This window comes from Pristiophorus japonicus, chromosome 32, assembly GCF_044704955.1.
Source record: "Pristiophorus japonicus isolate sPriJap1 chromosome 32, sPriJap1.hap1, whole genome shotgun sequence".
Lineage (NCBI taxonomy): Eukaryota > Metazoa > Chordata > Chondrichthyes > Pristiophoridae > Pristiophorus > Pristiophorus japonicus.
The window spans coordinates 9573295-9597484 of record NC_092008.1 but is presented as its reverse complement, the minus strand read 5'-3'; the positions used below and the strand labels follow the sequence as shown (position 1 = coordinate 9597484).

Sequence of the window (24190 nt, the reverse complement as noted above, 5' to 3'; positions counted from 1 at the left end):
TGATCGGATCAGTCATGGTCGTATTAAATGGCGGAGCAGGCTCGAGGGGCCGAATGGCCGGCTCCTGCTCCTATTTCTGATGGTCTTATGAGACAGTCCTCCTACTGATCATGCCTTTCATTTATTCCTCATCTCTAGTTTGGCCAACTGACAAAGATATTTAAGAAACTGGGCCCGGTGGATTTCCCCCTCATCGAGCAAGTTTTCTACCCGAACCACAAAGAGATGGTGAGTGAGTTTGTGTGGCCTAAGGCCTGGGGGATTCACACAAGACCACAAACTCAACCGTTAAACTTGCGAAGTGATCTCCCCGCTTTGGGCCATATGTTGAGTGCAGTACTGCTGAGCTGTGAATATTTATTTCGGAATGAATTCTTGTGGATGTGGGCGTCGCGGGCCAGGCCAGCATTTATCGCCCATCCCAAACTGCCACTTGAGAAGGTGGTGAGCCTCCTTCTTGAACCGCTGCAGTCCGTGTGGTGAAGGTGCTCCCACAGTGCTGTTAGGGAGGGAGTTCCAGGATTGTGACCCAGCGACGATGGAGGAACGGCCGATATATTTCCAAGTCGGGACGGTGTGTGTGACTGGGAGGGGAACGTGGAGGGGGTGGTGTTCCCATGGACCTGCTGCCCTTGACCTTCTAGGCGGTAGAGATGGCGGGTTTGGGAGATGCTGCCGAAGAAGCCTTGGCGAGTTGCCGCGGTGCATCTTGTAGGTTCCGCCATCCGTAAGCTTGAGGTGATCCAAAACTCGGCTGCCCCGTGTCCTAACTCACACCGAGTCCCGCTCACCCATCACCCCCTGTGCTCACTGCCCCGTGTCCTAACTCGCACCGAGTCCCACTCACCCATCACCCGCTGTGCTCACTGACCCCGTGTCCTAACTCGCACCGAGTCCCACTCACCCATCACCCACTGTGCTCACTGACCCGTGTCCTAACTCGCACCGAGTCCCGCTCACCCATCACCCCCTGTGCTCACTGCCCTGTGTCCTAACTCGCACCGAGTCCCACTCACCCATCACCCCCTGTGCTCACTGCCCCGTGTCCTAACTCGCACCGAGTCCCACTCACCCATCACCCCCTGTGCTCACTGCCTCGTGTCCTAACTCGCACCGAGTCCCGCTCACCCATCACCCCCTGTGCTCACTGACCCGTGTCCTAACTCACACCGAGTCCCACTCACTCATCACCCCCTGTGCTCACTGCCCCGTGTCCTAACTCGCACCGAGTCCCGCTCACCCATCACCCCCTGTGCTCACTGCCCCATGTCCTAACTCGCACCGAGTCCACTCACCCATCACCCACTGTGCTCACTGACCCGTGTCCTAACTCGCACCGAGTCCCACTCACCCATCGCCCACTGTGCTCACTGACCCGTGTCCTAACTCGCACCGAGTCCCACTCACCCATCACCTCCTGTGCTCACTGACCCCGTGTCCTAACTCGTACCGAGTCCCGCTCACCCATCACCCCCTGTGCTCACTGCCCCGTGTCCTAACTCGCACCGAGTCCCGCTCACCCATCACCCCCTGTGCTCACTGCCCCGTGTCCTAACTCGCACCGAGTCCCGCTCACCCATCACCCCCTGTGCTCGCTGCCCCGTGTCCTAACTCGCACCCAGTCTCACTCACCCATCACCCCCTGTGCTCACTGCCCCGTGTCCTAACTCGTACCGAGTCCCACTCACCCATCACCCCCTGTGCTCACTGACCCGTGTCCTAACTCGCACCGAGTCCCACTCACCCATCGCCCACTTTGCTCACTGACCCGTGTCCTAACTCGCACCGAGTCCCACTCACCCATCACCTCCTGTGCTCACTGACCCCGTGTCCTAACTCGTACCGAGTCCCGCTCACCCATCACCCCCTGTGCTCACTGCCCCGTGTCCTAACTCGCACCGAGTCCCGCTCACCCATCACCCCCTGTGCTCACTGCCCCGTGTCCTAACTCGCACCGAGTCCCGCTCACCCATCACCCCCTGTGCTCGCTGCCCCGTGTCCTAACTCGCACCCAGTCTCACTCACCCATCACCCCCTGTGCTCACTGCCCCGTGTCCTAACTCGTACCGAGTCCCACTCACCCATCACCCCCTGTGCTCACTGCCCCGTGTCCTAACTCGCACCGAGTCCCGCTCACCCATCACCCCCTGTGCTCACTGCCCCGTGTCCTAACTCGTACCGAGTCCCACTCACCCATCACCCCCTGTGCTCGCTGACCTACATTGGCTCCTGGTTAAGCAACGCCTCGATTTCATAATTCTCATCCATTTTTCCAAATCCCTCCACGGCCCTCGCGCCTCCCTATCGCTGTAACCTCCTCCAGCCCCGACACTCCTCCCTATCTCTGTAACATCCTCCAGCCCCTACACCCCTCCCTATCTCTGTAACCTCCTCCAGCCCCGACACTCCTCCCTATCTCTGTAACATCCTCCAGCCCCTACACCCCTCCCTATCTCTGTAACCTTCTCCAGCCCCTACACCCCTCCCTATCTCTGTAACCTCCTCCAGCCCCGACACTCCTCCCTATCTCTGTAACATCCTCCAGCCCCTACACCCCTCCCTATCTCTGTAACCTTCTCCAGCCCCTACACCCCTCTCTATCTCTGTAACCTCCTCCAGCCCCTACACCCCTCCCTATCTCTGTAACCTCCTCCAGCCCCTATACCCCTCCCTGCCTCTGTAACCTCCTCCAGCCCCTACACCCCTCCCTATCTTTGTAACCTCCTCCAGCCCCTACACCCCTCCCTATCTCTGTAACCCCCTCCAGCCCCTACACCCCTCCCTATCTCTGTAACCGCCTCCAGCACCTACACCCCTCCCTATCTCTGTAACTGCCTCCAGCACCTACACCCCTCCCTCTCTCTGTAACCTCCTCCAGCCCCTACACCTCTCTCTATCTCTGTAACTTCCTCCAGCCCCGACGCCCCTCCCTATCTCTGTAACCCCCACCAGCCCCTACCCCATTCCCTATCTCTGTAACCTCCTCCAGCCCCTACACCCCACCCTATCTCTGTAACCTCCTCCAGCCACTACACCCCTCCCTATCTCTGTAACCTTCTCCAGCCCCTACACCCCACCCTATCTCTGTAACCTCCTCGATTCCCTACACCCCTCCCTATCTCTGTAACCTCCTCCAGCCCCTACACCCCTCCCTATCTCTGTAACCTCCTCGATTCCCTACACCCCTCCCTATCTCTGTAACCTCCTCCAGCCCCTACACCCCTCCCTATCTCTGTAACCTCCTCCAGCCCCTACACCCCTCCCTATCTCTGTAACCTCCTCCAGCCCCTACATCCCTCCCTAACTCTGTAACCTCCTCCAGCCCTACACACCTCCCTATCTCTGTAACCTCCTCCAGCCCCTTCACCTCTCCCTATCTCTGTAACCCCCTCCAGCCCCTATACCCCTCCCTATCTCTGTAACCTCCTCCAGCCCCTACACCCCTCCCTATCTCTGTAACCTCCTCCAGCCCCTACATCCCTCCCTATCTCTGTAACCTCCTCCAGCCCCTGCACCACTCCCTCTTTCTGTAACCTCCTCCAGCCCCTACACCCCTCCCTATCTCTGTAACCTCCTCCAGCCCCTACACCCCTCCCTAACTCTGTAACCTCCTCCAGCCCTACATCCCTCCCTATCTCTGTAACCTCCTCCAGCCCCTGCACCACTCCCTCTTTCTGTAACCTCCTCCAGCCCCTATACCCCTCCCTATCTCTGTAACCTCCTCCAGCCCCTATCCCCTCCCTATCTCTGTAACCCCCTCCAGCCCCTACACCCCTCCCTATCTCTGTAACCTCCTCCAGCCCCTACACCCCTCCCTATCTCTGTAACCCCCTCCAGCCCCTACACCCCTCCCTATATGTGTAACCTCCTCCAACCCCTACACCCCTCCCTATCTCTGTAACCTCCTCCAGCCCCTACACCCCTCCCTATCTCTGTAACCCCCTCCAGCCCCTACACCCCTCCCTATTCCTGTAACCCCCTCCAGCCCCTACACCCATCCCTATCTCTGTAACCCTCTCCAGCCTTACACCCCCCGAGATCTCTGCGCTTCTCCAATTCTGGTCTCTCGTCCAACCCCTGATTTCCATCGCTCCACTCTTGGCGATCGTGCTTTCAGCCGCCTGGGGCCGTAAACTCTGGAATTCTCTCCCTAAACCTCTCCGCCTCTCCCTCTCTCCTCCTTAAAACCGATCTCTGTGACCCAGCTTTTGGTCACCTGTCCCTAATACCTCCTTATGCGGCTCGGGGTCAAATCTTGTTGGAGTTAGGCTCCTGTGAAGCGCCTTGGGGTGTTTTGCTACGTTAAAGGCGCTGTATAAATGCAAGTTGTTGTTGTTGTTGTATGCTGTCGATGGTGCACACTGCAGCCAGGGGGCGCCGGTGGTGGAGGGAGGGAATATTTGGGCTAACTATCTCTGCTGAGTTAGCGGAGCTGAGCATAAGGGGGCGATTGACGCGCGATAGATGGTCAGTATGCAGGTACAGCAAGTGATCAGGAAGGCCAATGGTATCTTGGCCTTTATTGCAAAGGGGATGGAGTATAAAAGCAGGGAAGTCTTACTCCAGTTACACAGGGTATTGGTGAGGCCACACCTGGAGTACTGCGTGCAGATTTGGTTTCCATATTTACGAAAGGATATACTTGCTTTGGAGGCAGTTCAGAGAAGGTTCACTCGGTTGATTCCGGGGATGAGGGGGTTGACTTATGAGGAAAGGTTGAGGAGGTTGGGCCTCTACTCATTGGAGTTCAGAAGAATGAGAGGTGATCTTATCGAAACGTATAAGATAATGAGGGGGCTTGAGGCTCGAGGGGCCGTATGGCCGACTCCTGCTCCTATTTCTTACGTTCCTCCATTTTGAGATTGACCTTGCCAAAACAATCGCCGGCGTGGTAATGGGCCGAGAATTGCGGTCACACCCGGAGCGTACAGAGTGCGCACGGATCCGGCGAGGCCTCGCGAAAGACGGTTCTCGGGGCCCGTGGCGCGTGCGCGGAAAACCGGCTTCTCCAATCTGTCGAAGATTTCTCCATCCACAGCTCCTCTGCACTCCCGGGAGAAAGGCGATCACGCGGGAGAGATTGGGGCTCCTTGCCCGACTCACGCCCAGCGAATGCCTTTCAAACGTTGACGCCTGGTAAAAACAGGCGCACCGCGCTCTTTTACCAGCGTACGAGTTTTACAACGTACAGGCCCGAAAATTCCGCTCGGAGGCTTCCCGCGGAAAGTTGGAGCATTTTTACGAAAGTACCCGGTGGTCTGGGAGGCACCCTGGATCCCAGTAGGGCGGCCTTCTCCTCCCGCGCTGCGAAGCGCGCTCCCGTCCCACGCGGAAGATGCAGTCACGTGTGACTGCTCAGCCAATCGGGTGACAGATTAGGAAAAGGGGCGGTGCAACGAGACCTGGGTGTCATGGTACATCAGTCATTGAAAGTTGGCCATGCAGGTACAGCAGGCGGTGAAGAAGGCAAATGGTATGTTGGCCTTCATAGCGAGAGGATTTGAGTCCAGGAGCAGGGAGGTCTTACTGCAGTTGTACAGGGCCTTGGTGAGACCACACCTGGAATATTGTGTTCAGCTTTGGTCTCCTAATCTGAGGAAGGACGTTCTTGCTATTGAGGGAGTGCAGCGAAGGTTCACCAGACTGATTCCCGGGATGGCTGGACTGACATATGAAGAAAGACTGGATCGACTAGGCTTATATTCACTGGAATTTAGAAGAATGAGAGGGGATCTCATAGAAACATTTAAAATTCTGACGGGACTGGACAGGTTAGATGCAGGAAGAATGTTCCCGATGTTGGGGAAGTCCAGAACCAGGGGTCACAGTCTAAGGATAAGGGGTAAGCCATTTAGGAATGAGATGAGGAGAAACTTCTTCACTCAGAGAATTGTGAACCTGTGGAATTCTCTACCACAGAGAGTTGTTGAGACCAGTTCGTTAGATATATTGAAAAGGGAGTTAGATGTGGCCCTTACGGCTAAAGGGATCAAGGGGTATGGAGAGAAAGCAGGAATGGGGTACTGAAGTTGCATGTTTAGCCATGATCATATTGAATGGTGGTGCAGGCTCGAAGGGCCGAATGGCCTACTCCTGCACCTATTTTCTATGTTTCTGTGTGTCTATGTATTTCACAGGTTTCCATTAATAGCGCTGAGGCTCACGTATCTACCCGTTCTCAGTGCTATTAATGGGAAATAAACCAAACACACACTAATAAAAAACAGACCACACATATTGAAAATCAATTGAAATTAAAGTTAATAAAATGCCTTCGGAAAAAACAATGTATTGATTTTTTAAGTTTTGTAATTCGGGTTAAAAATAAACTTACCTTCGTGGGCTAGAGTTTTTAACAGTGCTGTAGTTTTATTTAATTTTACCGTGTTTTAGTGTGTTTTAAAACACTTGCGCCCGTAAAAGTGGGCTATGCGTTTGCTGTTACCAGGAGCCAGATTTTTGAGGCCATTTGCTGGCCAAGATCTGGGTATATCCTGCAATCGTGCCCAAGACATGTCTTCGCTCCCGAGATGTGTCGGGTCAGTCGAGCTCCCGCTTGACTGATCAGAAAAGCCGTTGTCAGTGCACGCGCATTGCGCGCTGTAAGCCCACCTTTCCGATGCCTTCCCAGGTCCGTAGAAACATCGTACATGATGTCGGAATTTTCACGCCATTAAAATGACACTTACTCACTCATTTTCATGTTAAAAACCCTGTCCGTTACGGTAAGTTTATTTTTAACAGGATTAAATCAAAAATTCCAAACATTTTTTTTTCTAAAACATTTGATTTAAATTTATTTTAAATATGTGAGGTGCTTTGTTGTTTTTATTGTGCTGTGTTTGGGTGTTTTAGCGGTTTTTTCTCATTGATCATAACGGAAACTCGCACAAACAGAGCTCCCATTATCTATCAATGATTCTCAGAGGCGGTCCCTCGAAGCGAGGATGACTTGTTTCCACGCCAAAAAGGGATGAGTCCACAGGTGTTTCAATATCCCGGATCCCGAACTACATCCTGAAGGGCGGGAGATGCCTGTGGGTGGATTTTTTTAACGTGGGGTGACCATTACACACCAGCCACCACACGGGGCTTGACAGAGCGAGGTCTGGGTCCAGGGGGCAAGGGTTAACCAGGACGACTGGAGACCAGCTCTGCTGCACGGACCCAGTGCGCTCACATATCGCACACAGTGTGGGCTGGGCCCCCTGTGCTGCCCCCTGGGCCCTCGCCTCTCCTGGGCCCCGAACTCACGCCTCTCCTGGGCCCCGAACTCCCGCCTCACCTGGGCCCCGATCACGCCCCCCTATGGACTCTCGCCGCTCCTTCGCCCCGACCTCGCCGCTCCTGCTGTACCTGCCCACACTGCAGTCAGCCGTCGCCCTCCTGCAGCAGCACGCCCTGCTCCCTGCCGTGGTCTGCCACTCCACACTGCTCCCTCCAATGACCACCGGCCTGCCGATGGTCTTGCAGGCCGGAGCAGCACACACTGCTCCCTCCAATGCTGTCCATCAATGAGAATACTGCGCAGTGATTGGCAGTCCAACTTGAATGTCCGCACCTCGAAGAGATCTCCCCGTGCACCGTGCAGCCAATCCAGACGTGCGACCGGGATCGTAGGTTCCTCCGGGGCCAACAGGTAGACTCGTAGATTTATTTTTGGGGGTCGGTGGCGTTCGAACTGTAAGGGGTGGTTTGCGAGGGGTCAGCTTTCCCTTCTGACCTTATATGAGCAGTTCCGAATCGCTCCCACACCCTTGGTTCTAGACACTGGAATTATGAAGGGACTGTGACAGACTTGGACAGACAATCGGTTTCAAGGTAGGAAGCAGGGATGGCTTTATTGTGTTTAAAAAGAAGTAAAAGGCACAGCTTTAATAACACACACACAGACCAACACACACTGAGGGGTACAACACATTGAATAAATTGTCAAATTACAGCCTGTGGGGAAAGGAATACAGCTTAAACTCTAAATGGGGTAAAAAGGAGAACACAGATACATTTACACAAGTTATCCCAGCCTCCCTCCTCCCAATTCCCCTAACTAACTAAGTTATAGCTCTGGGGGTTCAGGGACTATGCTCACCAATCCCCTTTTTGACAGTTCCAACTCCGGGGTTCGCCTCAGTTGTTCAGCCATGAACTCATTGAATGGCGGTGCAGGCTAGAAGGGCCGAATGGCCTACTCCTGCACCTATTTTCTATGTTTCTATGTCCCTGGGGTGCGCCTCAGTTGTCCACGTTCTGTAGTCTGTACCCCCTTGGTAGCTTGTAGGACCAGCTTGCAGAGTGAAAAAATCTTCGGTTTTTCTTTGGTTTTGTCGGGTTGGTTCTGGTTGACTGTTGGGTTGGTCGCGATGGCCCGCAACTTTCCAATAGTCGTTTTGACAGCCTGTTTGCTGTCGTGGTGCTGTCGTTCTGGGTTTTAGAGATTCCTTCCGCCAATGTTTCGGGGTCCCACTTTTCGAGGCTGGTGTAGAACTTATGCAACGAGACTGCTAACTTAATAGTGTCTCTAGAAGCACACCTAACTGCCAGAGCAGACTTCAATTATACTAAAACAGTCTTCCTTATCTCCCACCAAATCTAGCCCAGCTCTTTGTTTCGATTTTTCAGCCAGCTAACTGAAACTTGATTAAGTGGTTTTAACCTGGCGTTAATAGGCTTTTCAGAGTTGGTGAGCTCTCGTCCATTGTGCTCGTCTGGCCTGAGCCAGATATTTCTATGCCTGTTGAAAAGGTGTTGGAATATGTATGTGACATTTGGGTCCTCTGGGTGGGGTGATACTGTTTCTTCTGTGGTCGATTGTTAAAATGCTAATGTTTTCAAGGGGCAAGTTTCGAGGGTAAACAGTTCCCAGACAACTTGATTAGTTCCAATGTCCAAACTGGCCCTTTAGATATTGACCCCACCCCTTTTCTTGCAGACCCAACATACACCTTTTAAAAATCCCAAATTCGATTAAAGTTCGTAGTTTCTTCCATGTGCACTTTAGGATTTCAAACTTTCTGGTAGATAGTTCCAAATTAAATTCCCTTTCCTATGAGTCCAAACACTGGGGGGGGGGGGGGCGGTCTCCATGAATGCATCCCCTTTTATCCCCTGCAGGCCTCGTCTGTCCCTTTAAAATTCATTTGTGTCCCAAAGTTTTCCTTCTATTTTAAAAGTTCAGAAAGGGATTCTTCTCCTCTGCAGGGGAAAGGTACCTGGAATCTTTGCGAGATATTGGTAAATTCTACAGAACGAAGAAACCTCCCGCCATAATTCTCCCGCCATTGACTGTCATTGGAAGCCAACCATTGGACGGCAAGGTTGACAAACCTGGCGGTGCCTTGAGTTCAGAGTTCAAAGGGTTTATTTCACCGACACAGATTGGAGCGCATGTGGGAGTATGTCCGTCAACACAATACCAGCTAGTCACAAATAAATCCAATAGGGAATGCAGAAGAAAGAAAGATTTGCATTTCGATAGCGCCTCTCAAGACCACCGGACGTCTCAAAGCGCCTCACAGCCAATGAAGTACTTTTGGAGTGTGGTCACTGTTGTAATGTGGGAAACATGACAGCCAACTTGCGCACAGCAAGCTCCCACACACAGCCACGTGATAATGACCCAGATCATCTGTTTTTTTGTTATGTTGATTGAGGGATAAATATTGGCCCCAGGACACCGGGGAGAACTCCCCTGCTCTTCTTCCAAATAGTGCCCTGGGATCTTTAACATCCACCTGAGGGCAGACAGGGCCTCGGTTTAACATGTCATCTGAAAGACCGCCCCTCCGACAGTGCGGCACTCCCTCAGTACCGCCCCTCCGACAGTGCGGCGCTCCCTCAGTACCGCCCCTCCAACAGTGCGGGGCTCCCTCAGTACCGCCCCTCCGACAGTGCGGCGCTCCCTCAGTACCGCCCCTCCGACAGTGCGGCACTCCCTCAGTACCGCCCCTCCAACAGTGCGGGGCTCCCTCAGTACCGCCCCTCCGACAGTGTGGTAGTCCCTCAGTACCGCCCCTCCGACAGTGCGGCGCTCCCTCAGTACCGCCCCTCCGACAGTGCGGCACTCCCTCAGTACCGCCCCTCCGACAGTGCGGCACTCCCTCAGTACCGACCCTCCGACAGTGCGGCGCTCCCTCAGTACCGCCCCTCCGACAGTGCGGCGCTCCCTCAGTACCGCCCCTCCGACAGTGCGGCGCTCCCTCAGTACCGCCCCTCCGACAGTGCGGCACTCCCTCAGTACCGCCCCTCCGACAGTGCGGCGCTCCCTCTGTACCGCCCCTCTGACAGTGCGGCGCTCCCTCAGTACTGTCCCTCTGACAGTGCGGCGCTCCCTCAGTACTGCCCCTCCGACAGTGCGGGGCTCCCTCAGTACCGCCCCCCCGACAGTGCGGCGCTCCCTCAGTACTGCCCCTCCGACAGTGCGGGGCTCCCTCAGTACCGCCACTCCGACAGTGCGGGGCTCCTTCAGTACTGCCCCTCCGACAGTGCGACGCTCCCTCAGTAACGCCCCTTTGACAGTGCGGCACTCCCTCAGTACTGCCCCTCCGACAGTGCGACGCTCCCTCAGTAACGCCCCTTTGACAGTGCGGCACTCCCTCAGTACTGCACTGAGAGTGTCAGCCTAGATTTCTGTGCTCAGGTCTCTGGAATGGGACTTGAACCCACAACCTTGTGACTCAGAGGAGAGAGTGCTGCCCACTGAGACACAACTGACACAGTCGTGACGACAATGTGGAACTCGCTGCCACAGGGAGGGGTCGAGGCGAATAGTATCGAGGTATTTAAGGGGAGGCTGGACAAGGATATGGGGGAGAAGGGAATGGAGGGATATGGAGATAGAGTTAGATGGGGAAAGACGGGAGGAGGCTCGAGTGGAGCATAAACGCCGGCATGGCCTGGTTGGGCCGAACGGCCGGTTTCTGTGCCGTATATCCGGTGTAAATGCATGTAACACCCTTTATAGGAGATGTCCAGTTGCCTGATTAGGAACAGACCGAGGATGATCAGGACAGGCGGAGATTTGAGAAGATCGGACGCCGACAGAGATCTCTGATGGTTATTGAGCTGTGAGAGCCCTTCCGATGCCGAGACAAGGAGGCGGGGGGCCACTTGGCCAATGACGGACGGTGTAGGAGGTTAGATGAATGGAGGGGCTGGAGTCTGATAGGACCAAACATTGGAGGGTGGAGAGACACTTTGTAGAACACGAGCTGAGATGACGAGGGCTGGAGGCCATGTTAGGTTGTTCGTGGGAGGAGAAGGCTTGATGGATTGAATGGCCTTTCCTTGTTTCATGTTGATTTTGTTAACCACCAGAGGGCAGTCTACCCCCATTGTACCCCTGCTAACCCCACCTGACCCCTAGGGGGCATTCTAACTCCATTGTACCCGTGCTAACCAAACCTGACCCCTAGGGGGCAATCTAACTCCATTGTACCCGTGCTAACCAAACCTGACCCCTAGGGGGCATTCTAACTCCATTGTACCCCTGCTAACCCCACCTGACCCCTAGGGGGCATTCTAACTCCATTGTACCCGTGCTAACCAAACCTGACCCCTAGGGGGCAGTCGAACTCCATTCATCCTCATCATCACAGGCAGTCCCTCGGAATCGAGGAAGACTTGCTTCCACTCCTAACGTGAGTCCTCAGGTGGCTGAACAGTCCACTACGAGGAACCACAGTCCCTGTCACAGGTGGGACAGACAGTGGTTGAGGGAAGGGGAGGGTGGGACTGGTTTGCCGCATGCTCCTTCCGCTGCCTGCGCTTGGTTTCTGCACGCTCTCGGCGACGAGACTCGAGGTGCTCAGCGCCCTCCCGGATGCACTTCCTCCACTTAGGGCGGACTGGTCTTTGGGCCCAGGGACTCCCAGGTGTCGGTGGGGATGTTGCACTTTATCAGGGAGGCTTTGAGGGTGGTCCCTTGTAACGTTTCCTCTGCCCACCTTTGGCTCGTTTGCCGTGAAGGAGTTCCGAGTAGAGCGCTTGCTTTGGGAGTCTCGTGTCGGGGGGACATGCGGACAATGTGGCCCTGCCCAGCGGAGCTGGTCGAGTGTGGTCAGTGCTTCGATGCTGGGGATGTTGGGCCTGGTCGAGGACGCTAACGTTGGTGCGTCTGTCCTCCCGGGGGATTTGTAGGATCTTGTGGAGACATCGTTGGTGGTATTTCTCCAGCGACTTGAGCTGTCTACTATACATGGTCCATGTCTCTGAGCCATACAGGAGGGCGGGTATCACTACAGCCCTGTAGACCATGAGCTTGGTGGGAGATTTGAGGGCCTGGTCTTCAAACACTCATTTCCTCAGGCGGTTGGACGCCGCACTGGCGCACTGGAGGCGGTGTTGGATCTCGTCATCAATGTCTGCTCTTTGATAAAAGGCTCCCGAGGTATGGGAAATGTTCCATTGTACCCGTGCTAACCCCATCTGACCCCTAGGGGCAGACTAACTCCTTTGTACCCGTGCCTCTCAATTCTGATATCATCCTTATAAATATTTTTGCCACCTTCTATATTCTTTTTGTAACATCAGGAGTGATATTGGCAATTTTCCGATCCAAGGGACAATTCCTGAATCAAGAGAGTGTTAGCAGATCCTGATTTAAGCATCTACAATTTCGTACATCACTTCTTTTAATACTCTTTGAATAAATTGAGGCTGTCACTCCAGTGCGGTACTGAGGGAGCGCCGCACTGTCGGAGGGGCGGTACTGAGGGAGCGCCGCACTGTCGGAGGGGCGGTACTGAGGGAGCCTCGCACTGTCGGAGGGGCGGTACTGAGGGAGCGCCGCACTGTCGGAGGGGCGGTACTGAGGGAGTGCCGCACTGTCGGAGGGGCAGTACTGAGGGAGCACCGCACTGTCGGAGGGGCAGTACTGAGGGAGCGCCGCACTGTTGGAGGGGCGGTACTGAGGGAGTGCCGCACTGTCGGAGGGGGGGCAGTACTGAGGGAGAGCCGCACTGTCGGAGGGGCAGTACCGAGGGAGCGCCGCACTGTCGGAGGGGCGGTACCGAGGGAGTGCCGCACTGTCGGAGGGGCAGTACTGAGGGAGCGCCGCACTGTCGGAGGGGCGGTACCGAGGGAGTGCCGCACTGTTGGAGGGGCAGTACCGAGGGAGTGCCGCACTGTCGGAGGGGCAGTACTGAGGGAGCGCCGCACTGTCGGAGGGGCAGTACTGAGGGAGCGCCGCACTGTCGGAGGGGCGGTACTGAGGGAGCGCCACATTGTCGGATGGGCGGAACTGAGGGAGTGCCGCACTGTCGGAGTGCTGTATTTCGGATGAGCCGTTAAACTGAGGCCCCGTCTGCCCTCTCAGGTGGATGTAAAAGATCCCATGGCACTATTTGGAAGAAGAGCAGGGGGAGTTCTCCCCGGTGTCCTGGGGCCGATATTTATCCCTCGATCAGCATCACTAAAACACATGATCTGGGTCATATCACATTGCTGAGTGTGGGAGCTTGCTGTGCTCAAATTGACTGACGCATTTCGTACATTACCACAGTGAGCGCACTCCAAAAGTGCTTCATTGGCTGTAAAGCGCCTTGAGACGGCCGATGGTCGTGAAAGGCGCTATATAAATGCAAGGCTTTCTTTTTTTTCTGGGTGTTAACCATCGGCTCTTGGGGATTTGTCTATCCTAAGTGCTATTATTTTCTCCATTACAACTTTTATACTTTTATAAAATCTACTAAGTTCCTCCCCTCGATTCAGTTTTTGTTTTCCTCGTATCTCTATGGATTGATCCTCATCTACTGTGAAGACAGATTGAAAGTAAATAGTTAGCAACTATCGGACAATCACTATCTTAGAGTCTGGGGGAATCGAGGGATATGGGGATCAGGCGGGGAAGTGGAGTGCATAGAATCAGAGAAGTTTACAGCACAGGAGGAGGCCATTCGGCCCATCGTGTCCTCGCCGGCCGACCAAGAGCTACCCGGCCTCATCCCACTTTCCCGCTCGGGGTCCGTAGCCCTGTAGGTTACGGCACTTCAAGCTGCACATCCAAATGTGGTGAGGGTTTCTGCCTCTACCGCCCTTTCAGGCCGTGAGTTCCACCCCAGACCCCCACCACCCTCTGGGTGAAGACATTTCCCCTCAAATCCCCTCTAAACCTCCCCCCCAATTACTTTCAATCTCTGCCCCCTGGTTGTTGACCCCTCTGCCAAGGGAAACAGGTCCGTCCTATCCACTCTATCCAGGCCCCTCATCATTTTATACACCTCAATCAGGTCTCCCCTCAGCCTCCTCTGTTCCAAGGAAAACAACCCCAGCCTATCCAATCTTTCCTCATCGCTAAAATTCTCCCGTCCCGGCAACATCCCGGTAAATCTCCTCTGCACCCTCTCCAGTGCCATCACATCCTTCCTGTAATGCAGTCAGCCACGATCTTATTGAATGGCGGAGCAGGCTCGAGGGGCCGTATGGCCTACTCATTGAATGTATTCAAGTCACAGATAGATAGATTTTTAACCAATAAGGGAATTAAGGGTTACGGGGAGCGGGCGGGTAAGTGGAGCTGAGTCCACGGCCAGATCAGCCGTGATCTTGTTGAATGGCGGAGCAGGCTCGAGGGGCTAGATGGCCTACTCCTGTTCCTAATTCTTGTGTTCTTCAATCCATTGGGGAATTGAGGATAAACGTCTTTCCCCAGAGAGTGGTGGGAATGTGGAACTCGCTGCCACAGGGAGGGGGTTAGGCGAATAGCTTAGATGCAAAGAGGTAGGTTTTAAGGAGCGTCTTAAAGGACGAGAGAGAGAGGAGCAGAGAAGGTTGAGAAGAATCATAGAATCAGAGAAATTTACAACACGGAAGGAGACCATCCGGCCCATCGTGTCCGCCCCGGCCGACCAAGAGCTACCCAGCCTAATCCCACTTTCCCGCTCTGGGTCCGTAGCCCTGTGGGTTACGGCTCATTAAGTGCACATCCAAGTACTTTTTAAATGTGGTGAGGGTTTCTGCCTCACTTCTAGATTTAATAGAATTGTTCAAAATCACGAGGCGGGTCTGGACACAGTAGATCGAGAGAAACTGTTCCCATTGGCGGAAGGGTCGAGGACACAGATTTAAAGTGATTTGCAGAAGAACCATAAGAACATCAGAAACAGGAGCAGGAGTCGGCCATTCGGCCCCTCGAGCCTGCTCCGCCATTCAATACGATCATGGCTGATCCGATCATGGACTCAGCTCCACTTCCCTGCCCGCTCCCCATAACCCTTCACTCCCTTATCGCTCAAAAATCTGTCTATCTCTGTCTTAAATATATTCAATGTCCCGGCTTCCACAGCTCTCTGAGGCAGCGAATTCCACAGATTTACAACCCTCTGAGAGAAGAAATTTCTCCTCATCTCAGTTTTAAATGGGCGGCCCCTTATTCTAAGACCATGCCCCCTAGTTCTAGTCTCCCCCATCAGTGGAAACATCCTCTCTGCATCCACCTTGTTGAGCCCCTTCATAATCTTATACGTTTCGATAAGATCACCTCTCATTCTTCTGAATTCCAATGAGTAGAGGCCCAACCTCCTCAACCTTTCCTCATAAGTCAACCCCCTCATCCCCGGAATCAACCGAGTGAACCTTCTCTGAACTGCCTCCAAAGCCAAGTATATCCTTTCGTAAATATGGAAACCAAAACTGCACGCAGTACTCCAGGTGTGGCCTCACCAATCCCCTGTATAACTGGAGCAAGACTTCCCTGCTTTTATACTCCATCCCCTTTGCAATAAAGGCCAAGATACCATTGGCCTTCCTGATCACTTGCTGTACCTGCATACTAACCTTTTGTGATTCATGCACAAGTAACCCCCAGGTCCCGCTGTACTGCAGCACTTTGCAATCTTTCTCCATTTAAATTATAACTTGCTCTTTGATTTTTTTCTGCCAGAGTGCATGACCTCACACTTTCCCACATTATACTCCATCTGACAAATTGTTTGCCCACTCACTGAGCCTGTCTGTGTCCTTTTGTAGGTTTCTTGTGTCCTCCTTGCAAGTTGCTTTTCCTCCCACCTTTGTATCGCGACATGAGCATAAACTTGTTTTACGCAGCGAGTGGTGAGATCTGGAACACGCTGCCTGAGAGGGTGGTGAAGGCAGATTCAATCGTACCTTTCGAAAGGGAGTTGGATAAGTACCTGATGGGAAATATCATTGCAGGTCCATGGGGAAAGGGCGGGGGAGTGGGACTGGCTGAGGTGCTCTTGCAGAGAGCTGGCATGGGCTCGACGGGCCGAATGGCTGCCTTCTGTGCTGTAACCATTTCGATGATTCGGGATAGAGAGGTTTTTAAGGAGGGAATTCCAGAGTTTAGGGCAGCTGGAAACACAAATGAGCTGATGGGGTGAAATGAATTGGGGTGGGAAGATAATAAGGACTTAAGAAACATCAGAAATAGGAGCAGGAATCGGCCATTCGGCCCCTCGAGCCTGCTCCGCCATTTAATACGATCATGGCTGATCCGATCATGGACTCAGCTCCACTTCCCCGCCCACTCCCCGTAACCCTTCACTCCCTCATCGCTCAAAAATCTGTCTATCTCCACCTCAAATATATTCAATGTCCCGGCTTCCACAGCTCTCTGAGGCAGCGAATTCCACAGATTTACAACCCTCTGAGAGAAGAAATTCCTCCTCATCTCAGTTTTAAATGGGCGGCCCCTTATTCTAAGACCACGCCCCCTAGTTCTAGTCTCCCCCATCAGTGGAAACATCCTCTCTGCATCCACCTTGTCAAGCCCCCTCATAATTTTATACGTTTCGATAAGATCACCTCTCATTCTTCTGAATTCCAATGAGTAGAGGCCCAACCTCCTCAACCTTTCCTCATAAGTCAAACCCCCTTATCCCCGGAATCAACCGAGTGAACCTTCTCTGCACTGCCTCCAATTCAAGTATATCTGGGTCTTGGTGAGACCACACCTGGAGTATTGTGCACAGTTTTGGTCTCCTTACCTAAGGAAGGATATACTTGCCATAGAGGGAGTGCAGCGAAGGTTCACCAGACTGATTCCTGGGAGGGCAGGACTGTCGTATGAGGAGAGATTGGGTCGACTGGGCCTGTATTCACTGGAGTTTAGAAGAATGAGAGGGGATCTCATTGAAAGGTATAAAATTCTGACGGGGTTGGACAGACTGGATGCAGGGAGGATGTTTCCCCGGGGCTGGGAAGTCTAGAACAAGGGCTCACAGTCTCAGGATACGGGGTAGGAAATTTAGGAGCGAGATGAGGAGAAATGTTTTCACTCAGAGGGTGGTGAACCTGTGGAATTCTCTACCACAGAAGGTTGTGGAGGCCAAGTCTCTGAATATATTTAAGAGGGAGATAGATAGATTTCTCGAAAGAAAAGACATCAAGGGGTATGGGGAGAAAGCGGGAATATGGTGTTGAGATAGAGGATCAGCCATGATCATATTGAATGGTGCAGGCTCGAGGGGCCGAATGGCCTACTCCTGCTCCTATTTTCTATGTTTCTATCCTTCCTTAACTACGGAGACCAAAACTGTACACAGTGCTCCAGGTGTGGCCTCACTAATACCCTGTACAGTTGGGAGGGGGCTGGTATGGAGCACGGATGGCCTGTTTCTGTGCTGGGAACTGCTGGATGTAATTCGATGTTTGAACTTTGGCTCCTATCCATGACATGCTGCGTGTTCAGGAGGGGAATGATTCAGACAATCCAGAGGATTGTGGTGCAGACAGGAATCCTCTCTGTTGCGTATGCAATAACAGTTAGACTGAGTATTGTTTAACTCCAAGAACTATGACCTTGGCTCTGCTTTACTAAGGCCCAAAGTGACTAATATACAAAATGGCTGACCTTTTATACTTGGGCCAATGGCCTCCAACAGTGACGCCATCTAGTGGCTAGTGATCCCAAAAGTGCATACATGACAATACCCCCCCTCTGAGATATTAACACAGTCTTTTACAAATTGAGAGGGTCCGGTGTTTTACGCTCCTGGGTTGACCGTCTCTGTACAACTCCAGCCTTGGGTGAGTGTTCAGCGACTGTTGTGACTTGTAGCTGGGTGGCTGATCTGGTGGGAGTGGCAATGGCCACGTCAAGGATTGAAAGTCCGTTTTCATTGAACATGTCAGTGATTGAAAGTCCCGATTCACTGATGACCACTGAGTCCTCTGATGACTGGGGGGTAGTTTGGTCGGTCGTCGATTGTCTCTTCCTCCGACTGTTCCGGTTCATCTGTGTGCCGCAGCTTGGTCTGATCCATATGCTTCCTGCACGTTTGAGCTTGACAACAAATATTCTGTTGCCCTCATTGGCCATGACAGTACCAGGGATCCACTTGGGACCCTGACCATAATTCAGAACATATACAGGATCATTTACAGAAATATCGCGTGACACAGCTGCGCGATCGTGATACCCTTGTTGAGAAAATCGAGAACTAAACTACAGAACCAGTGGGAACCTGTTCAACCTTCGCCGTCTCCAAGCCAGGTCCAGGACCACCCCAACCTCTGTCGTCGAGCTACAGTACGCGGACAACGCCTGCGTCTGTGCACATACAGAGGCTGAACTCCAGGACATAGTCAAGGTATTTACTGAGGCGTACGAAAGCACGGGACTTATGCTAAACATCTGTAAGACAAAGGTCCTCCACCAGCCTGACCTCACCGCACAGCACTGCCCCCCAGTCATCAAGATCCACGGTGCGGCCCTGGACACCGTGGACCATTCCCCATACCTCGGGAGCCTCTCATCAATAAGGGCTGACATTGACAACGAGATCCAACACCGCCTCCAGTGCGCCAGTGCAGCCTTCGGTCACCTGAGGAAAAGAGTGTTTGAAGACCGGGCCCTCAAATCTACCACCCAGCTCATGGTCTACAGGGCTGTAGTGATACCCGCCCTCCTGTATGGCTCAGAGACATGGACCATGTACAGTAGACACCTCAAGTCGCTGGAGAAATACCACCAACGATGTCTCCGCAAGATCCTGCAAATCCCCCGGGAGGACAGACGCACCAACGTTAGCGTCCTCGACCAGGCCCAACATCCCCAGCATCGAAGCACTGACCACACTCGACCAGCTCCGCTGGGCAGGGCCACATTGTCCGCATGTCCCCCCCGACACGAGACTCCCAAAGCAAGCGCTCTACTCGGAACTCCTTCACGGGCAAACGAGCCAAAGGTGGGCAGAGGAAACGTTACAAGGGACCACCCTCAAAGCCTCCCTGATAAAGTGCAACATCCCCCACCGACACCTGGGAGTCCCTGGGCCCAAAGACCAGTCCGCCCTAAGTGGAGGAAGTGCATCCGGGAGGGCGCTGAGCACCTCGAGTCTCGTCGCCGAGAGCGTGCAGAAACCAAGCGCAGGCAGCGGAAGGAGCGTGCGGCAAACCAGTCCCACCCTTCCCTTCCCTCAACCACTGTCTGTCCCACCTGTGACAGGGACTGTGGCTCTCGTATTGGACTGTTCAGCCACCTAAGGGCTCATGTTAAGAGAGGAAGCAAGTCTTCCTCGATTCCGAGGGACTGCTGATGATGATGAGCTGTGTGTGTGGCCTAGCTGTGGTGGGGGGAAAGTTCAAGGGGAAAGTCAGAGGTCAGACCAAAATGACACCCACGTTTCAGGTTAACAAGCCTCCACGATCGCCCCTGGGCAAAAAAAAGGGCAGAAAAATCATTGTGTGGGCGTGCAAAATAATTATGTATTAATTTTCTTTGAAGGCTTTGTGTCAGCCATGACTCAGTGGGAAGCACACTCGACTCTGAGTCAGAAGGTTGTGGGTTCAAGTCTCCACTCCAGGGAATTCAGCACATAATTCTAGGCTGACACCCCCAGTGCAGTACTGAGGGAGCGCCGCACTGCGCTGTCGGAGGGGCGGTACTGAGGGAGCGCCGCACTGCGCTGTCGGAGGGGCAGTACTGAGGGAGCGCAGCACTGTCGGAGGGGCAGTACTGAGGGAGCGCCGCACTGTCGGAGGGGCAGTACTGAGGGAGTGCCGCACTGTCGGAGGGGCAGTACTGAGGGAGTCCCACACTGTCGGAGGGGCGGTACTGAGGGAGCGCCACACTGTCGGAGGGGCAGTACTGAGGGAGCGCCGCACTGTCGGAGGGGCAGTACTGAGGGAGTCCCACACTGTCGGAGGGGCAGTACTGAGGGAGCGCCGCACTGTCGGAGGGACAGTACTGAGGGAGTCCCACACTGTCGGAGGGGCAGTACTGAGGGAGCGCCGCACTGTCGGAGGGGCAGTACTGAGGGAGTCCCACACTGTCGGAGGGGCAGTACTGAGGGAGCGCCACACTGTCGGAGGGGCAGTACTGAGGGAGTGCCGCACTGTCGGAGGGTCAGTACTGAGGGAGTCCCACACTGTCGGAGGGGCAGTACTGAGGGAGTCCCACACTGTCGGAGGGGCAGTACTGAGGGAGCGCCACACTGTCGGAGGGGCAGTACTGAGGGAGCACCACACTGTCGGAGGGGCAGTACTGAGGGAGCCCCGCACTGTCGGAGGGGCAGTACTGAGGGAGCACCACACTGTCGGAGGGGCAGTACTGAGGGAGCACCACACTGTCGGAGGGGCAGTACTGAGGGAGCACCACACTGTCGGAGGGGCAGTACTGAGGGAGCACCACACTGTCGGAGGGGCAGTACTGAGGGAGCGCCACACTGTCGGAGGGGCAGTACTGAGGGAGCACCACACTGTCGGAGGGGCAGTACTGAGGGAGCACCACACTGTCGGAGGGGCAGTACTGAGGGAGCACCACACTGTCGGAGGGGCAGTACTGAGGGAGTCCCACACTGTCGGAGGGGCAGTACTGAGGGATTCAGCTCAAACTGTTGTGACCCTGGGTCTCTTTATTGTAACTTGTAAGTTGTTTGCACCGTGTAACCCATGTGAGCGCTCTTTCGTGGCCAATGATGTATTATCACCTGGGGTCGTGGGTACCTTACAACAAGCCAAAGTAGCGAGCGAACACCAACCGGTCGTATCTGTATCTGACAAAGTACTTGTAGCAAGTGATGTGTTATCACACGGGGTCGGGCGTGTTGTACAGCAAGCCAAAGTAGCGGGCGAGCCCCAACTGGTTGTACATGTGTCCAATAAGTTAACCAAGGCAGTAGCCTGGGTTCACGGGACAAAAGAGATGTACCAAAGAGTGTTCCAATGCTTGCTTGAGTCAGACAAGCTGCCAACCTCACAGTTTTTGGAGAGCAGAGCCACGATTATCAATGCTTTGTCTCGAATAGGTCTAACACTGTCTGTGCACTGTAACATGACCCGCCACGGGCCAGGCACTGAGAACGGCGCTGATGCCCTCAGTTGGCTATCGTGGCCCACCACCGGGGTGGAAACGGCGCAGCCCGCAGACCTGCTCTGTGCCGTGGAAGTGCTCGAAAGCGAGGGGTGAACCATAACGGCTCCCCAGACTAGGACCTGGACCAGCCAGGGTCCCACGTTACCGCCTGCTAACGGCGAACCACTAGACGGGATGTTGCAGCTTACCCGTCGCAGAGACGCAATGCTCATCCCATCAGACTGGCCCCTATGGGGCAACCCTGCAACGTTGCAAAGAAAGGCAGGGAGGCTACACACAGTCGGTGGTCTGGGGCCCCCATACCATGGCCCAGGATCCACAGGGGACCACCCGGCCTCCCGCCACTCCTGAAAGTCTCAAGGCCATATCGGCCATCCTGGGCTTGCTAGACCTTAGGGTCAGCGACAATAGTCCGGAGCGGGCAGCCCAAATAATAAAGCCTAGCACCACACGAGTCACGGTAGACTCCCTGCTATCAGACCCGGCTATCCCGGACAGAATCACTCAGAACCGGGCCTTCCGTATGCTATCAGCAGAGAATGCACCATGATCGCATGGCTCCCCCACGCGACATCAGAATAAATGATGTAGACCATGTTCAGGGCCCCAGATGGGCCGCTAGCACTGCATTCGCCACAGAGGGGAAACGGAGTGTTTGTGATGAAATGGAGTGTTTGCTGTGAAACCATGTAATGGGCAAACGCGACCAGACCCAAGTGCGAACTACAGGTAGCCGGGACCCACTGTGAAAGGACATGGTCTCCAACGACCCACCAGCACACACCAAATCTGCAACGGACCTCGCGACCAAACACGAGGATCATCCCCACCATTCCCAGCAGTCCAATCAGAGAGTTACTCGCATCAAAGACTTTCGGGGGGGGGGGGGAATGATGTTATGTATGTACACTTTATGTCTTAACGATGTAAACAGAATGATGTACCTCCAGAGGGCGCTACTGTTGGAGGCCCGAGGGGTTACCTGCCCAGGTGTGCAGGGCCGTATAAACGGGTGCCCACCATGCTGCGGCCTCACTCTGGAGTTGAAATAAATGGGTTAGGGCTATACCAGTTTAAGCAGAGTACGGAGCCTTGTGGAGTCTTTATATATGTATTAAAGACAACACGTACTTTGTTAGATACATATACGACCGGTTGGGATTCGCCCGCTACTTTGGCTTGTTGTAAGGTGCCCCCCGACCCCATATGATAGTACATCATTTGTCTCGAATGGACGCTCACATGGGTTACACAGTGCAAGCAACTTATTGAAACGTAGTGGGTTCCTGGCCTTTACCTTTGGCCCAAGCCCAATCGTCTTCCTCGCTGGGCAACACGTGCTGCTGTTTAGTTGCAGCGACATCCCGTGGTCTGGACGCTCCCTCGTTCAGTGGTCTGGACGCACTTTCGTCTCGTGGTATGGACGCACCCCCGTCCCGTGGTCTGGACGCACTTTCGTCCCGTGGTCTGGACGCACTTTCGTCCCGTGGTCTGGATGCACTCCCGTCCCGTGGTCTGGACGCACTCTCGTCCCGTGGTCTGGACGCACTTTCGTCCCGTGGTCTGGACGCACTTTCGTCCCGTGGTCTGGATGCACTCCCGTCCCGTGGTCTGGACGCACTCCCGTCCCGTGGTCTGGACGCACTTTCGTCCCGTGGTCTGGACGCACTTTCGTCCCGTGGTCTGGATGCACTCCCGTCCCGTGGTCTGGACGCACTCCCGTCCCGTGGTCTGGACGCACTCTCGTCCGCATCTGAAATGCCGACTGCCGTGATCTTCCTCCCCGGGGATTTTGCCTCTGGCTTCGAGAAGATGCATTCGGATCGTTAGGGCCAGAGTCCCACTCCGCATGGCCGACCTGGAGCCATCGTCACGAAGAGGTCGTCGGCTTTGGGTGGTGGGTACTGCACCTGTACCACTGCTCGGTTGAACTTTACCTCCTCGTGGTCGTGATGAGCAGCCTGTGCCCTGGGGGATCTGCGAATGGATCTGCACTTCGATGCCTGGTTCGGCTGAAGGTGGGGGCTTGCTCAGCCTTTGAGCACGGGAGGCCTCGTTCGCCGGAGAAGGTACACAGAGGTCTTCCCAGTTCCATCGAATCTTCTCCATCCACCTCCTACCAAGCAGCGTTGGCCCATCACCTGAAACAATCCACAGCGGTAAATCGTGCACCGCTCCCTCATGAGATACTCTTATGTCCGCACTACCAATAACTGGTGTCAGTTCCTTGGTGTAGGTACGCAGCTTTGTCTGACTCGGGATCAGCTTAGGTCATTGTGCTCTGTCACCCCACAGCCTCTCGAATGCCTTCTGGCTCATAACTGATTGACTCGCCCCCGTGTCCCATTCCATGGAGACTGGAGTGCCGTTAAGTTTAACTTTTACCATTATCGGAGAGCTTTTGGTGGTGACGGTGTGTATCCCATATACTTCCTCTTCACCCTGGGGTTGAGTTGCCTCTCCTGCTCATTCAGCGTGATCTGTCGCAACACGTTTGCACATTCGCTGGAGGTGACCCATTGTCCCACAGCCCTTGCACACGCAGTGCTTGAATCTGTCATGTATTCAACCAGCATTGTAACCCATGTATAAACTGACCTAAGTTGTACACCGTGAGAACACTGACCACTAGGTGGGAGACACTCCTAACCTGGACCTTCCGGTATAAAAGGGGAAGCTCCACCCACCTTCATCACTTGAGTGCTGAGGAATAAAGGACAGGTCACAGACTGACCTTCTCTCAAGCATGGGCCTCGTGTACATTTATACTGTGGAGTAAGGACGTATCAATGGCGACAAGAAACTGGGATTTAAACCACGCGAGCATGGCCACTAGCAGAACAGACGAGAGGTACTGTGTTAAGGAATGGTTGGGACAGAGATTCAACATTGTTAAAGCAGCACACGGTTCTCCAG

General features: G+C 54.2%; 1 protein-coding gene across 1 annotated transcript in view; it reads left to right on the top strand.

The window, feature by feature from the left end:
• The window catches only part of LOC139240567 (synapsin-1-like), a 311352-nt gene that overhangs the window by 101671 nt on the left and 185491 nt on the right, over nt 1-24190 (top strand). Inside the window, exon 5 of the mRNA XM_070869112.1 lies at nt 139-228. Within this exon, the coding sequence (XP_070725213.1) occupies nt 139-228 (90 nt within the window). The remainder of the gene's footprint in view (nt 1-138; nt 229-24190) is intronic.